Source organism: Pezoporus wallicus, unplaced genomic scaffold (assembly GCF_028554395.1).
Source record: "Pezoporus wallicus isolate ANWC-B61680 ecotype Strahan unplaced genomic scaffold, APGP_CSIRO_Pwel_v1 scaffold_7392, whole genome shotgun sequence".
In the NCBI taxonomy this organism is placed as follows: Eukaryota; Metazoa; Chordata; class Aves; order Psittaciformes; family Psittacidae; genus Pezoporus; species Pezoporus wallicus.
In genome coordinates, this window is record NW_026639923.1 from 3078140 (window position 1) to 3090832 (window position 12693).

General features: G+C 50.9%; 1 protein-coding gene across 5 annotated transcripts in view; it reads left to right on the top strand.

Annotated features, from left to right (window-relative positions):
- The first annotated feature begins 9039 nt into the window (after positions 1–9039).
- The window catches only part of PDGFA (platelet derived growth factor subunit A), a 35862-nt gene continuing 32208 nt past the window's right edge, over positions 9040–12693 (top strand). Inside the window, exons 1-2 of one of the 5 annotated variants that reach the window (XM_057416801.1) lie at positions 9040–10049; positions 11134–11230. In XM_057416801.1, coding sequence (XP_057272784.1) covers positions 9987–10049; positions 11134–11230 — 160 coding nt within the window. In that variant the 5' untranslated portion in view covers positions 9040–9986. The remainder of the gene's footprint in view (positions 10050–11133; positions 11231–12693) is intronic. The other 4 variants (XR_008973089.1, XM_057416802.1, XR_008973091.1 and 1 more) reach the window with 4 other exon arrangements.

Consider the following 12693-nt stretch of genomic DNA (forward strand, 5'->3'; position numbering starts at 1 on the left):
GCCCTACAAAACAGGTGGGTTATTTTGGTAGAAGTCTATGCTAGCTAGCTTCAGATTCAGCCTTTCCTTGCTTCCAAGTGGCTCTCATGCCTTGCCACAGAATATTTTTAAAGTCATTGGTAATTACAATAGAAGACCAATCCCCAAAGACTTTTACCACTGACTTCTGTGAAAGCAGCAGAATTTTACACTGGTTGTTGCTAAGGATACATATTTTCCCCAGTGGCTTTGGACTTGGACATAGATCCAGTTATGTTTGTTGTCTGCATTCAGAGTGGAAGTGGAGCAGGCACTCAAACAGTCCCTGATCTGGCCCTTTCCACTTTCGCAGCAGCCACTAAATGCATCCAGGGTTGTGGCATCCCCAATCAGACTCCAGACATGCACCGGCTGGAGGAACATCCCATTGCTCCGAGGCTGTCAGGGAGTGCTGGACCAGTTGGGGATGGCTGGCTGCAGTTTCACCTTCTCTGGTATCCACAAGACTGAAATGAGACTGGAAAGCTATGGCAAAAGATGGAGAAAATAAAGAGATGGAGGTGATCTGGAAACCACAAACTGGGAAAAGGATGAGCAGGAACAAGGGAAAAACACAGTGAGAGGAAGAATCAAGGAAAAAGTCATAGCAAAGGACCAGCAGTTATAAACCCTGTGATACAAACAGAAGCAGTTTCACGTTTGTATGCACTGTGGCTGGGCTGTTGCCCACGGTATTTAACTTCACAAACTAACCCAGCCATTATGCACCGAAGGATCATTAAGGCAGCAGATGCAGCCAGACATACGCAGGAGTGTGTTAATATAAGGCCTGATGTAAAAACCACCTGCTAGTTTGGCACCGTGTCTCAGGAAAGATACATGTGGCTCATGTGATTGTGCAGTATTTACTAAGGTATCTGTTGCTTTCTCATCACAACATGTGTAATTCCCATTTGCCCTAACGGGAGCGTCACACAACAACGGTGTAACAGAGACACTGGACTGAAGTTAGATGGAGCTGGTCCCATTTACACCAGCACAGAAGCTTACTTCTTAAATGTTCTTCTTTTTCTTTCCTTTTGGTTTTTTTTTTCTTTCCCCATCTGAAATATCTAGGACATGGAGAGGAATTTTCTCTCTACAATACCTAGGTTCCAAGGCTACCTGGTTTACAATGGCTTAAGCTTCCATAAGCCTGAAGGAATTGTATGAAGTCACATGGGGAAAAGGCACTTTTGGAAGATTATAATAAAGTGGCTGCCTTATCCTCATCCCTGATGCCACACCACTGAAATGGATGTGTGTCCTTATTGGAATCTTAGAGGAGCTGATGCACCCTCCAAGCGTAAGATTCTCTTACAAACCGAAGACTGGGCTGGTACCAGGCCCAGGCTGCTGCCAGCAGCATCCCAGGGATGGAGGGCTTTGAGTCGCATGCAGAGAGCAGACAGCTGCAGTGGGTTAAGCTGTCACCCACAGCTGTCTGTCCAGGCTCTCTACAGGAGGCTGCCCATAAGCAGAGTATTCTGAATGGGACGGATGCCTGGGCCTCAGCTGTCCCAGCTCCAGCCCTGGGGGATGCATGGAGAGGGCAGATGGAGAGCTGGAGTGCCTGCAGTGTGAGCACTGATTCCTCTGTCACAAGCTGGGGAGGCACCTCTGGCACAGGGACAAAGCGTGATGGAAGGAACACCATAGACGTCCCAGGGAAACTAATTAGAGCTCATTTGCTAGGATGCTCAGCAAACAGGTTTCTTCTCTGCTTCCCCACTGCTCTGTGGAATTTCTTTCCCAGGGTTTGCCCACTTTTGCCTCTCTCCTTGCCCAGCTGTCCTTACTGGAGCTCCGGCATCTCCCACTTCCCACCTCTCCACAAGGTATATGCACAGGAGGAAGACTCCAGCACAGGGAGCTACAACACAGTAGCAGGCGATGGGCAGCCAGAGCTACAGCCAGCCCTAGAAGTTACCCGACACAAAGCATGGATGAAGAGGAAGCTGCTCTTTTATGCCCTTTTGGCTTTCTTCTTGGCATTTTCAACCTTTTCTGCTCACCTCAGATTTTCTTCTAGCCCAAAATAACTGCAGCAACACAACCCACTGCCTTGCATTTCATTCTCAGTCTCGCAGTCGCCACTTTATTTTGCCTTTTCCCAGTTTCATGAAAGAACGCAGCCGCATGAATAACAGGATTATTTATCATCCTCTGCCTCCCCTTCCTGGATGACTTGCTGTTTATGGAAAGCACTCGAGTGCAGGAGAGATCGTGCTACAGTTAAACAGACAATGCTTAAAGGGCCATTGCCTGGGCTCTGGTTTAACGCTGTATTTCACACTAGTTTCCAAGAAAGAAGGAGTTCTGTATCCGGACTGATGGGTGCAGCACCACAAATCACTGCTTAAAGGCAAAAAAAAGTTACATTCAATAGGATGGAGAGGATGGTTCTGCACTGCACCTTTTACAAGATCCAAGAAGTTCACTTCTGGTGTAAATGCGGGGATGCGTGCAGTTTCCAGCCCAGCAGCAAAAACATGCTTTTAGTGACCATGAGATGGTGGCAAGCAGGTGAAAGACCAAGCTAAGACATCTACATGTGATACAGACAGATTATGTGACCATTGGGTGCTTTCAGGAGGTCTGTTGGACCTGGAACATAATAGAACAATGCAAAAATTACCCATAGGTGGTGGGTGGCCAAGAGAAGAGGGCTTTGGAAACAGTTGCTCCCAGCTTCTCATCTTCAACTTGGCCGCAGTCACATGGTAGGTTCACTGCGTAGCTTCATTACGTTCTCTCTGCATTTCTGATTACTGGTGTGCCTTGTGGTCATAGAGGACCTTTATCAGCTTTTAGTAAGAAAATGCGTAAGTCAAATGTATTAAGAAGCTGGAAAGCACTGAATTCCCTGGGAACTTCTGCTAGGGGACAGATGCCACAACATGGATTGCCTGCTCTGGTCTGGCCACCACCATCAGTGCGTCTGTGTAACGGCATGCCTCAAAAGGATGGAAGCATTCAGAGAGGATTAGCTTTGGGGGATTTTAACTTAACCTTGAGGAATGTTTTTAGACTGGTAGAGGATGGATTTAGATTAGACATTAGTAAGAAATTCTTCACTATCAGGGCGCTGAGACCCTGGCACAGGTTGCCCAGAGAAGCTGTGGCTGCCCCATCCCTGGCAGTGTTCAAGGCCAGGTTGGACAGGGCTTGGAGCAACCTGCTCTAGTGGAAGGTGTCCCTGCCCATGGCAGGGGGTTGGAACTGGATGAGCTTTAAGGTCCATTCTATCTCAAACCACTCTGTGATTCTGTGATTCTATGACTTCAGTAGTGTGAGCTCCATGAAGCGCTCTGGATAGATACTTACACTGGTGTGGGGACTTTATGCACTGTCCTTTGAATGACGCGCAACACTAAGACCATGTGAAGATCAGGCTGCTGAATTCCTAGATGTAAGAAAATGGAAAGAAAAATGTACAGAAAGAAAATATGTACCACCCTACACTGGAGTTAATATAAAACAAAAGCAAGGAAAAAAAGGCCGACCAATCCTTCTCTGTGCTCTTCTCCTTTGCCTATATTAACTGGATTTCTGTGATGAAAAAGCTCAGAAATTCAATTAGGAAACTTGACAGCCATTACAAACATCTGCACTTCAATATAAATGTGCAATTCCACTACAGCAGCCTTCACATCTCCTGTGTCCTTTAGGTACTGCTGGATCCTGCAGCCTCTGGTGAGTGCAGAGCTGAGTATGTGTGTATCATTCTCATGAGTTTTTATTGTAAGGGAGGGAATCTCACAGGACAAATGTGTAATGTTGTAGGAGCGACGAGGTTGCATGGATACAAGAACACAAACGGGGTGGCTTGCACTTTGAGAATACGAATTCTTCTGAAGAACAACTATCTCACTGTGTTTGGATGGAGCTTAATAAAATGGACTGCTCCAAGCTAGGCCTCTACAGGCTTCCAAGCTATGAACAATGAAGAATAATATCACAATTTTATGGTACTTAGCACGGCTGAGTTACATCCTGGATGGTCTCCACAGAATCGCTGTGACTGGCTTTGATTTGAGTCAGAGGAGAAGAGCTTTACACCCACACTGCTGAAGAGAGATGAGCACACCCTGCACTGCACCCCGGGGGCTGAGCCCTGAGCGCACTGCTTGCATTTACAACCTGTATCAGCGTATCTTAACCTGGGCTGGTACTTTTACAGTTATTCAGCTGGATGAACTAAGTATTACTGACAGAACACAGTCCATTTTTAATACCTTTATCCACCAGGCAGAGGATATCCTGCACTCGCAGCAGCTCTGTTGTCCCACAGGGGTGGAGAGCAGGGAGCAACTTCATATACCCACTAAAATAGCGGCCTGTCCTGGTATGCAAGTGCCCTCATTTAATGCCTAAACATGGTATCTTGCTACCCAGGCTGGCAGGGCTGCCAGTTCATACTCCAGCCCTGAAGGTGAACTGTGTGTCACTCAGCAGTGGCTCCTGCTGCAGGGAAGGTCAAACAGCCCCTTGCTTTCGGCTGTGCTGCTTAACCTCCTGGGTGACAAGCAGCTGGGCTGCAGGATGAGAACAGCACATTAACATGACTGCTACTTACTCTATTAAACTGAACCATTTCTCCAGGAAGAGTTGGGTCTAACCCCCACTGAAGTCAAGGGGGCAGTTTTGGGGGAGGATCAGCTCTAGTGGGACCCTACCCCATTCACAGGAGGGCAAAGCATCTCCAGAAATACTGTGTCTTTAAGTGTCAAAAAAGGTGATGTGGGCCCTGGCTGTCCTCTGTGTTCAGGGCCAGGGACATCATAACACTTCTGATCTGAGCCCCTTCTGATCACTCCACTTAGCTGGAACTTCACAGCAGATTTGCATCTTTTGACTATTTAAGAAAATTATCAACTCTGAAAGCAGCTGGAAAGCTGCACCAACAACAGTTTCAAAGACAACAAAGCTCAGCCAGAAGGATGGAGCCAGTGCAAGGATCCAAAAGGAAGAGCTGGAAAAGGAGGAAACAATGTTTGTAGGTGTACCAGCTGGAATAATAACTGTTTGCTTGTCCTTCTTGAAGCTTTCCTCATGGCTCTTTATGGGCGAGGTTTTAGGAAAGGGGTCGCTTTGCCTGCCATCAGCCCTTCCTGCATTTGCATGTACTTATGCCTCTGGCAGCTCTGTGCTAGTTTCTGTAGGCAGGCAACAGTCGAGCTGCAGAGTGGGAGGATGACCTTCCCCCACCATGGCCTTCTGGATCTATAGGCAAAGAAATGTTCAAAACCAGAGAGAAACCACCCAAAGTGATGAGCTTCCTATCTAGCTTTTTGGGTTTTATGTTCTGAACCTTTATCCTTCATATTACACTGTGTGGCACTGATGCTGAACAGTATGGGTCCAAATCGCTAACAGTATTTCTTGTGGTCCCTTTCTGGAGCCAGCTCCTTTTTCAGCTGCTGTGGCAGGATGCATCCTGCTGAACACATGGAACCAATCTAGCCAGCCCCAAATGGCCACTACAACAAAAGCAGGCCACCCTTCTCCAAGAAACCCTTACCCAAGTTCTGTTTTGTTCATTTTAACATATTCATCAATGAGGCAAAACCCCCATTAAAAAGAAGCCTAACAAATAGATGGATTTCCCAAGACTTCCCCAGCAGGAATGTGATTGCAACGAAATAATTCCTCTTGCAACTTTAAGGCTTGTCATGAGGGCCAAGAAAGTGTCAACATTTCAGGCTGACCTCCGAAGTAGTCACAGGGGTGCAGGTACCATCTGAAACCAGCCCTGTGCCCTTGGCGGCACCAGCCCCTTCCCAAGTACTACAACACCTGCTTTGCTGCCCATCCCTGGACCATGCTTCTCCCAGTTCTCTTCCTGTTGCTGGGTTGTTCTCATGCACTGCAGTCCTGGCATGCTTCTCTGATTCATAGAATCATATGATGATTAGGGTTGAAAGGGACCTTAAAGCTCATCCAGTTCCAACCCCCTGCCACGGGCAGGGACACCTTCCACTAGACCAGGTTGCTCCAAGCCCTGTCCAACCTGGCCTTGAACACTGCCAGGGATGGGGCAGCCACAGCTTCTCTGAGCAACCTGTGCCAGGGTCTCACCACCCTCACAGGGAAGAACTGATTGCTAATGTCTAATCTAAATCTACCTTCTTTCAGTTTAAAACCATTACCCCTTGTTCTATTCCTACATAGTCTTGTAAAAAATCCCTCTCCAAATGTGAAACTCAAACTGGTCCTGCTACATGGCTTGACCTGTTTCTAACAACTCAGCCAGCAGAGATTTAAATGAGCTCCGCTGCCAGTGCTGGAAGCCTGATCTGGGGCACCCTGGCCTCATGCGTCACCGCCTGCAGAAATCGCTGGTGTCACTGAAGTAGTTTCATTTTGTGTCAAGGAGCTTCTGCATCCCTTCCCCCATGCCAAGTGCTGTGCAAACCCTGGGAATCCTCCCTCTCAACACTCTGGCATGGTATAATTCTAGACATTTGAGGGACCTCTAACAGTACGTGCTTTAAATGAGACAAGCAATATCTTCCTCACTTCTCTCAGATAAATAAAGTGCAGACTCTAATCTTCTAGTTCTCTGTTCTTTGTACTGATTTTCCTTCACATGTATAAATACCATCCTGTCATTCCTTCCACATGTGTGGCTTACAGATATTACCTAAAAGATGCTATTTTATATTTGACTCCCATATATTTAATAGGCTTGTGGACTATAGGAAGGTGCCATGCTGAAGTAAAGATACACTTTGCGTGATGTTTTTCACACAGATGTATCTTTTCATGCCTGTAAGGACTCACATGGCACAAATGCTTCTTTAGATCAAACAACAGACAAGGAGAAAATGTGTTTTGTAAGCAGAGAGACGACCCAAGTATAAAGTCGTTTGCAGAATGTGTGTGAATTTTATGTTTCCTGGTCTTTGGTTTCTCCTGGGACCTTACATATTTTGCATTATTATCAAATATTTGCAATGATCCATATAAACAGCCTCATGTTAAAGGCTACTCCAAGTGTAACTTGACCCAGAGGAAAGATGCTTATCTGAGCTCCACAATGACAGATTTAAAAAAGATGCTGATGCAGTTTGGCTCTCAGAAAACGAGGGAAATGTAAGAAAAAACTAAACTGCAGAGATTTTTTTCTTTTTTTTTTTTTTTAACCAATAGATGAAGTAGGAGCTATCTCTCTGTCGGCTTTCACAGTGGAATAGCACTTGAAAAAGCTACACATACCAGCCCTTCTGCTCTGGGACAGGTTAGGCAGTGAAAGGAGGAGAGCAGTAGATGCTCCACGTGCCTGTACTGTCAGAGTCTATTTCACTGTTTGGTAAGTATTTTTTTGTTATTACTATGACAACACAGACCATAAGCATTATTTCTTTAACCCCAGCAAATGATAAGCGCAGATGAGATCTTTTTTTTTTGGCTAACTGAAGTCACCTCTTTTTACACCTTCGATGCCAACCCCCGTGGAAGAAAGTGATGACAAATATCAGGATGACTTGCCCTGCCCTGCCTCCTGCTTGCCTGTGCAGCCTGCAGCTGGGGCTGCTGCAGGGTGGCACTCGGACCATTATTGTGTATCAGGAGGCACTGGAGAAAGGCTCCACAGTGGCTCAGCACTTGCTGTCTTAAAAAAAAACAACAGAAAGCAGCAGCATTCTCCTTTTAAAGTGCTTCCAAATCTTTTACATCGCTTTTCCTTTTCTCTCTTTTCAACCCCCACCTTTTTTTTTTTCCCCTCTTGTGGTCCTGGAGACCACCCTGTAAGTCTACATGACATCATGAGAGAGAATGAAATGTACTTGAAAGGCCACTTCTGTTTTGGTGGGAACTTCTATGCAATTGCAAAGTGCCCATTAAAGCACAGGTTGTTTCCTAGAAGCATGTCCAAGCCAGTAGCGTGCAAACCCCTTCAGGGCTTCTAGAAAGCATTCGCTTTTGAAATGCTGAAGGAAATTCAGAGATGAAAGGATAAGTCTCCCTGGCTGTGCATTTACAGTCTATTGTCTTCCATGAAGGATAGTATCACTCCTCAGTTGTGTTATTGCAGTTAATCCACTTAAATGCTATTGGATTTTCAGATGAGCTGAATTCTTTGCATCTGCTATTAAGATGCTTTGTTTAGATGAGAAAGGGCTGTTATTTAAATCACAATGAGTTCAGGGAGATGTCAGGGTGCAGCGGGCACCTTGTCCCGGTCTGCGCGGGGGGACAGGGGACATTTGCTCTTCGGGGAGGGAGGAGGCAAGAGGGAAGCGACCTGCTGCTCCCGCCCGGCTCCGGTGCTCCGCTGGCCGGCACTGGGCTTGGGGGGGGGGGGACGGGGGACTCGGGGCGCCGCATCTCCGCGGCCGCGGTGGGGAGCCCCTCTCCCGCGCATGCCGCAGCCGGGTGCCGCAGGGCGGAGGGAGCCCGCTGCCCCCCCAACGGCCTTCCATTTATTTTTGTGGGGTGCTTTTCTGTTTCTTAAGGAGGAGGTGCGTGTGTGTGTGTGTGTGTGTGCTCTTTGCAATGAAGGCTGCGCTGCCACAGCAGCGAAGAAGCTACGTTAAAACAAAAATCACAACACAACCCACCGCCGCTCTGCCCCTCCCCTTCGGCAAAAGTGTGTGTGTGTGTTGGGGGGGAAATAAATAATAACAATTAAACCCCTCACCAACCCACCCGACCCTTCCGTGGCCACGGCCATCTCCTCCGCCTTACATAAAGGCAGGGGCACAAGGTGGATCCCGGGAGGTTGGTTACCCGGAGGCTGCTGCGCAGAGCGCCCGGCCCTTCCCCCGCGCCGTGCCGTGCCGTGCCGTGCCGCAGAGGGACGGGGGGCGGCTGCCCCGGCCCCCCCGCTACTCCCCACTCCCGGCTCCTCTTCCCCCCCCCCCCCCCTCTCGCTTTCTGACATGTGGGCAGAGCCCCTGCGCCCCGCCAGCAGCCGTGCAGCGGGCGGCACCCCCCACTACTTGTTGTTTGTGGGGCTGGTGCCAGGAAAACCGGGGGGGAGGGACGGGGGAGGCGCATGGCGGGGAGCGGTATATGCTGCTCCGCGCCGGAGCCACGCTCCAGACCGGCCACCGCTCCGGAGCGAGCCCGAGTCCTTCCTCCGCCAGGAGTTGCAGTTCGTCTCCGATCCCCTTGGGATTTAAACCTTCTTGCGTATATATATATATAGATATATAGATATATATATAATTTTACCCCCTTTCCTCCTCCTCCTTTTTCTCCCGTGCAAAGTGGAGAAGGAACTGCACCAAGGCAGCCCGCGAGATCTCGCAGTATTGCTCCTATTTATCACTGCTATTATTCGTAATTGATTATTATTTTTAACCTCGCCGCAGCCGGGGAGGGGAGCGGGACCATTCCCGGCAGCAGAAACATTGCGATCCTTATCAATAAAGATTTTTGATTTTTTTTTTACCCCCTCTGCCCCACCCCCCCGTCCCCCCGCTTTTTGAGAGAGGGGAGCGGGTGGAGGTTGAGCGCAGCGGGGTGGGGGGAAGCCGGCAGCCAGCTCCGGCCCCCCGGTCCCGGTCCCGGTGTCGGAGCGGGAGGCCGCGGCGGCAGGGGGAGGCGGGCCCCGGCGCCGCCCGCCGAGAGGGGGGCCAGCCGCCCCAGACAGGTGATGGGCGTTTCGGCTGCGCTCCGGATCGACTCCTTGGGTTTCACTTTGGTCTGATCTAAGCAAATATGCAGAAGTACCGGCTGGTCTAGTCCTAAGAGCCAAGAGGAGCGAGCGAGAGCGGCGGGAAGGAGAGCGGCCGCTCTCCCGTAGCGAGGGGAACATACAAACAGCGGCCGCGCCGCGATTCAAGCACCGCCGCCCCGAGGCAGCCCCGACCCGCCCTGGATGCGGAGCACCCCCGAGCCGCCCCGCCGCCTTTCCCCTGAGGGATGGTACTGAATCTCTGCGCGGCAGGAGCCGGCCTGCAGCTCCTCTCCATCAGCGTTGCCTTCCCTCCGTGTCTAAAGTGCACTAGACCGCGATGAGGACCTGGGCTTGCGTTTTGCTGATAGGTTTTGGCTACCTGTCCTTTACCTTCTCCGAGGTAGGTGAGAGCGGCTTCCTGCGAGCTCGGTCCCTGGGGCACGCCGCGGCCGGGCTCGGTGGAGGGCGGGGGGGGGGTGGTGGTGGTGGTGTGTGCTGCCCACCTGGGTTCCGCGGCATCCCCGGGCCCCTCCGCGAGCGCCCGCCCCGACCCAGCCACAGCCCCGGCGCGGCCGAGGCAGAGACGGAGTTGCCATTTCATGAGGGGTCAGCGGCGTAGGAGAATAATGACCATGCATTCCGCTCCGGGGCCGCTGGCTGCCCTTGACATGTGTGTATATTATATACATACTCTGTATTACATACATATATATATTCACGCCCCGCGGGCGCTGTCGGGCTGCGGCGATTTGCGGGCAGAGGGGTGCTTGGAGCCGCCGGGCAGCGGCCGCCCCGCGGCGCACGGCGCTGCACGCCCCCGGCCGCGGGTACCGTGAGTGCCGCGGGCAGAAGTTGGTTTAATTCCCCCCAGCCAGGTGCCCCTCCCGCGTGGTTGAAGAGCACCGGGCGCAGGGCGGGTGAGGGCCTGTGGCCGCTCGGGGAGAGGAGCCGCTGGTGGGGTGGCTACAGGTGGCCCCGGTCGGGGCGGGCGCGGTGCACGGCCACCCGTAACTTTTCCCGGGACCGGGTGTGCCGGCACTGGGAGCCGCGGTGTGGGCGCTGGTGGGATGGCGGCGGCCCCGTGGGACACGGTCCCCCCTCTCCTTCTCCTGCTCTCACCGGGTCCGGGCAGCACCGCGCCCGCCGCGGACTTGACGCCTGCTGGGGTGAACTTCGGCGGCGGCTCCCCGGGGCGGGTTTCCAGCCGTGGAGTTCGGCTCGCAGGCGCAGCTCTGCCGGGCACACGCTCCTCCGAGCCGGGCTGCCGCCCCATGAGCCGTGGCGCAGTTCAGCGGGCGGGAGCGCTCCAGCGCCCGGCGGAGCCGAGGGAAGCGTGTGTGTGCGGAACTGACCCCCGTTTCATCAAACACGTCCAGCAAGCACCCTGCACCCTCCGTAAAGCCCCCCCCCAGCCCCCAAGCGCCAGATCCCTGGTGCTGCAGGGGTGCTGCGCAGTGACCCGCGGTGTGTGTGTGTCTTTGAAGGAGGCCGAGATCCCGCAGGAGCTGATCGAGCGGCTGGCGCACAGCGAGATCCACAGCATCCGCGACTTGCAGCGCCTCCTGGAGATTGACTCCGTAGGTAAATTAGTCCCGTCCTCCTTCCTTCCGCGCCGTCGGCCGCCGCCGCCCCGGGGGGGAGGCACAGCGGGCGGCCGCGGCGCAGCACCCCGCACGCCTCTCCCCGCTCCGTCAGGCTGCATCCCCTCCGAGACGTGAGGCGTGCGGGACCCAGCCTCGAGAGCCAGGCTGCCCTGGGCACGGGAGCTTCATTTCAAAGGGAGGCGGCGGCCAAAGGGGCCGATCGGGAATTAAAAACTTCGGGGGGCTCAGGGTGGAGAGGGACCTGGTGACCCTCTGTGTTTTCAGACCTCTCCGTCTCTCAGCGGAGAGGAATTTCCATAAGGTTTGTTGTTGGTCTTGCATTGCTCTGTTATCTTTAAACTACTGTCCTAGAGGTATTTAAAATATTTGAAACAATATTTATGAATGAAGTAATGTCTCTTCAAGCACTGGGCTTTATTAAAAGGAAAATAAACCATCCGCGCTGATTTTAAACAGGAACCTGCATATGAAGCTTACCCTTAAAAATACACTTTTTTTTTTTTTTTTTTTTTTTTCCCCCCGAAAAAGAAAATAGCGCAGGGCTATTTTCTGCATCATTAGGCATGCAAATGGGTGTAGTGAGAACGTGCAGCTCAAGCAGATCGTTGCAGCAGTAAATCAGGTCTAGAAGCACTGTAGTACTGGGTTTCTTATCATTTGGTTTCACTTGCTGCACTTTGTTCCTGGTGATTTCTTCCCCTAGTTGAGAGAGAATAAGCCCGGCACCTTTGATGTGCCCAGGGGAAACCTGCATCTTTCTGAAGAGCAAACATGGTGAAAAATGAATGAGTTCTTGCTACGTTGGTACTGGGCCATCTCCTTTTAAGCCATATGCTGTGTATTTTTGTAAAGTCTGTGCCAGGTTCAGTCACCTTCATTCAGCGTTGCAGGATCCTTCTAGAGTTTAACTCGCTGCTTTTTGTGTAGTGCTGTATTAATGAGCAGGAATGCACTAGGAGCGTGCTTTACAGACAGAGCTTTCCATTTTCATGTGCTTAGGGAGCAAACGGTTTCTCATTACACTGAAAATGGGAATATTTCTTACACAACAGTTTACCATGGAGGCTAATTACTAATTGCCACATTTGTTGGCATTATTTTCATATTTTTGGAGAGCAGTGCTTCATCATTATTGCTTATCACTGCAATTAAAAAAGCTTTCACAACAGGGATGGGGTATGCAATACATATTTCCCCACTGAAGACTGTTTTGGACCAGACAAGTGTACTACTGCTAAAATCTCTTTTCCCAGTGAACTCAGTGGAAGGCTTGGCTGCCGTTGCAGAAGGGCTGGATCTGAGTGTTTTAAAATACTGCATGCTGCTTCTGCATGTGAGGCAGTACTCTGTAGCTACCAGAAGATATTATTTTTTCAAATACCCCAGTGTAACAAGCACACGCTTCATTTTTAAATACCACTTAGAAGGAGAGCAAAAGTT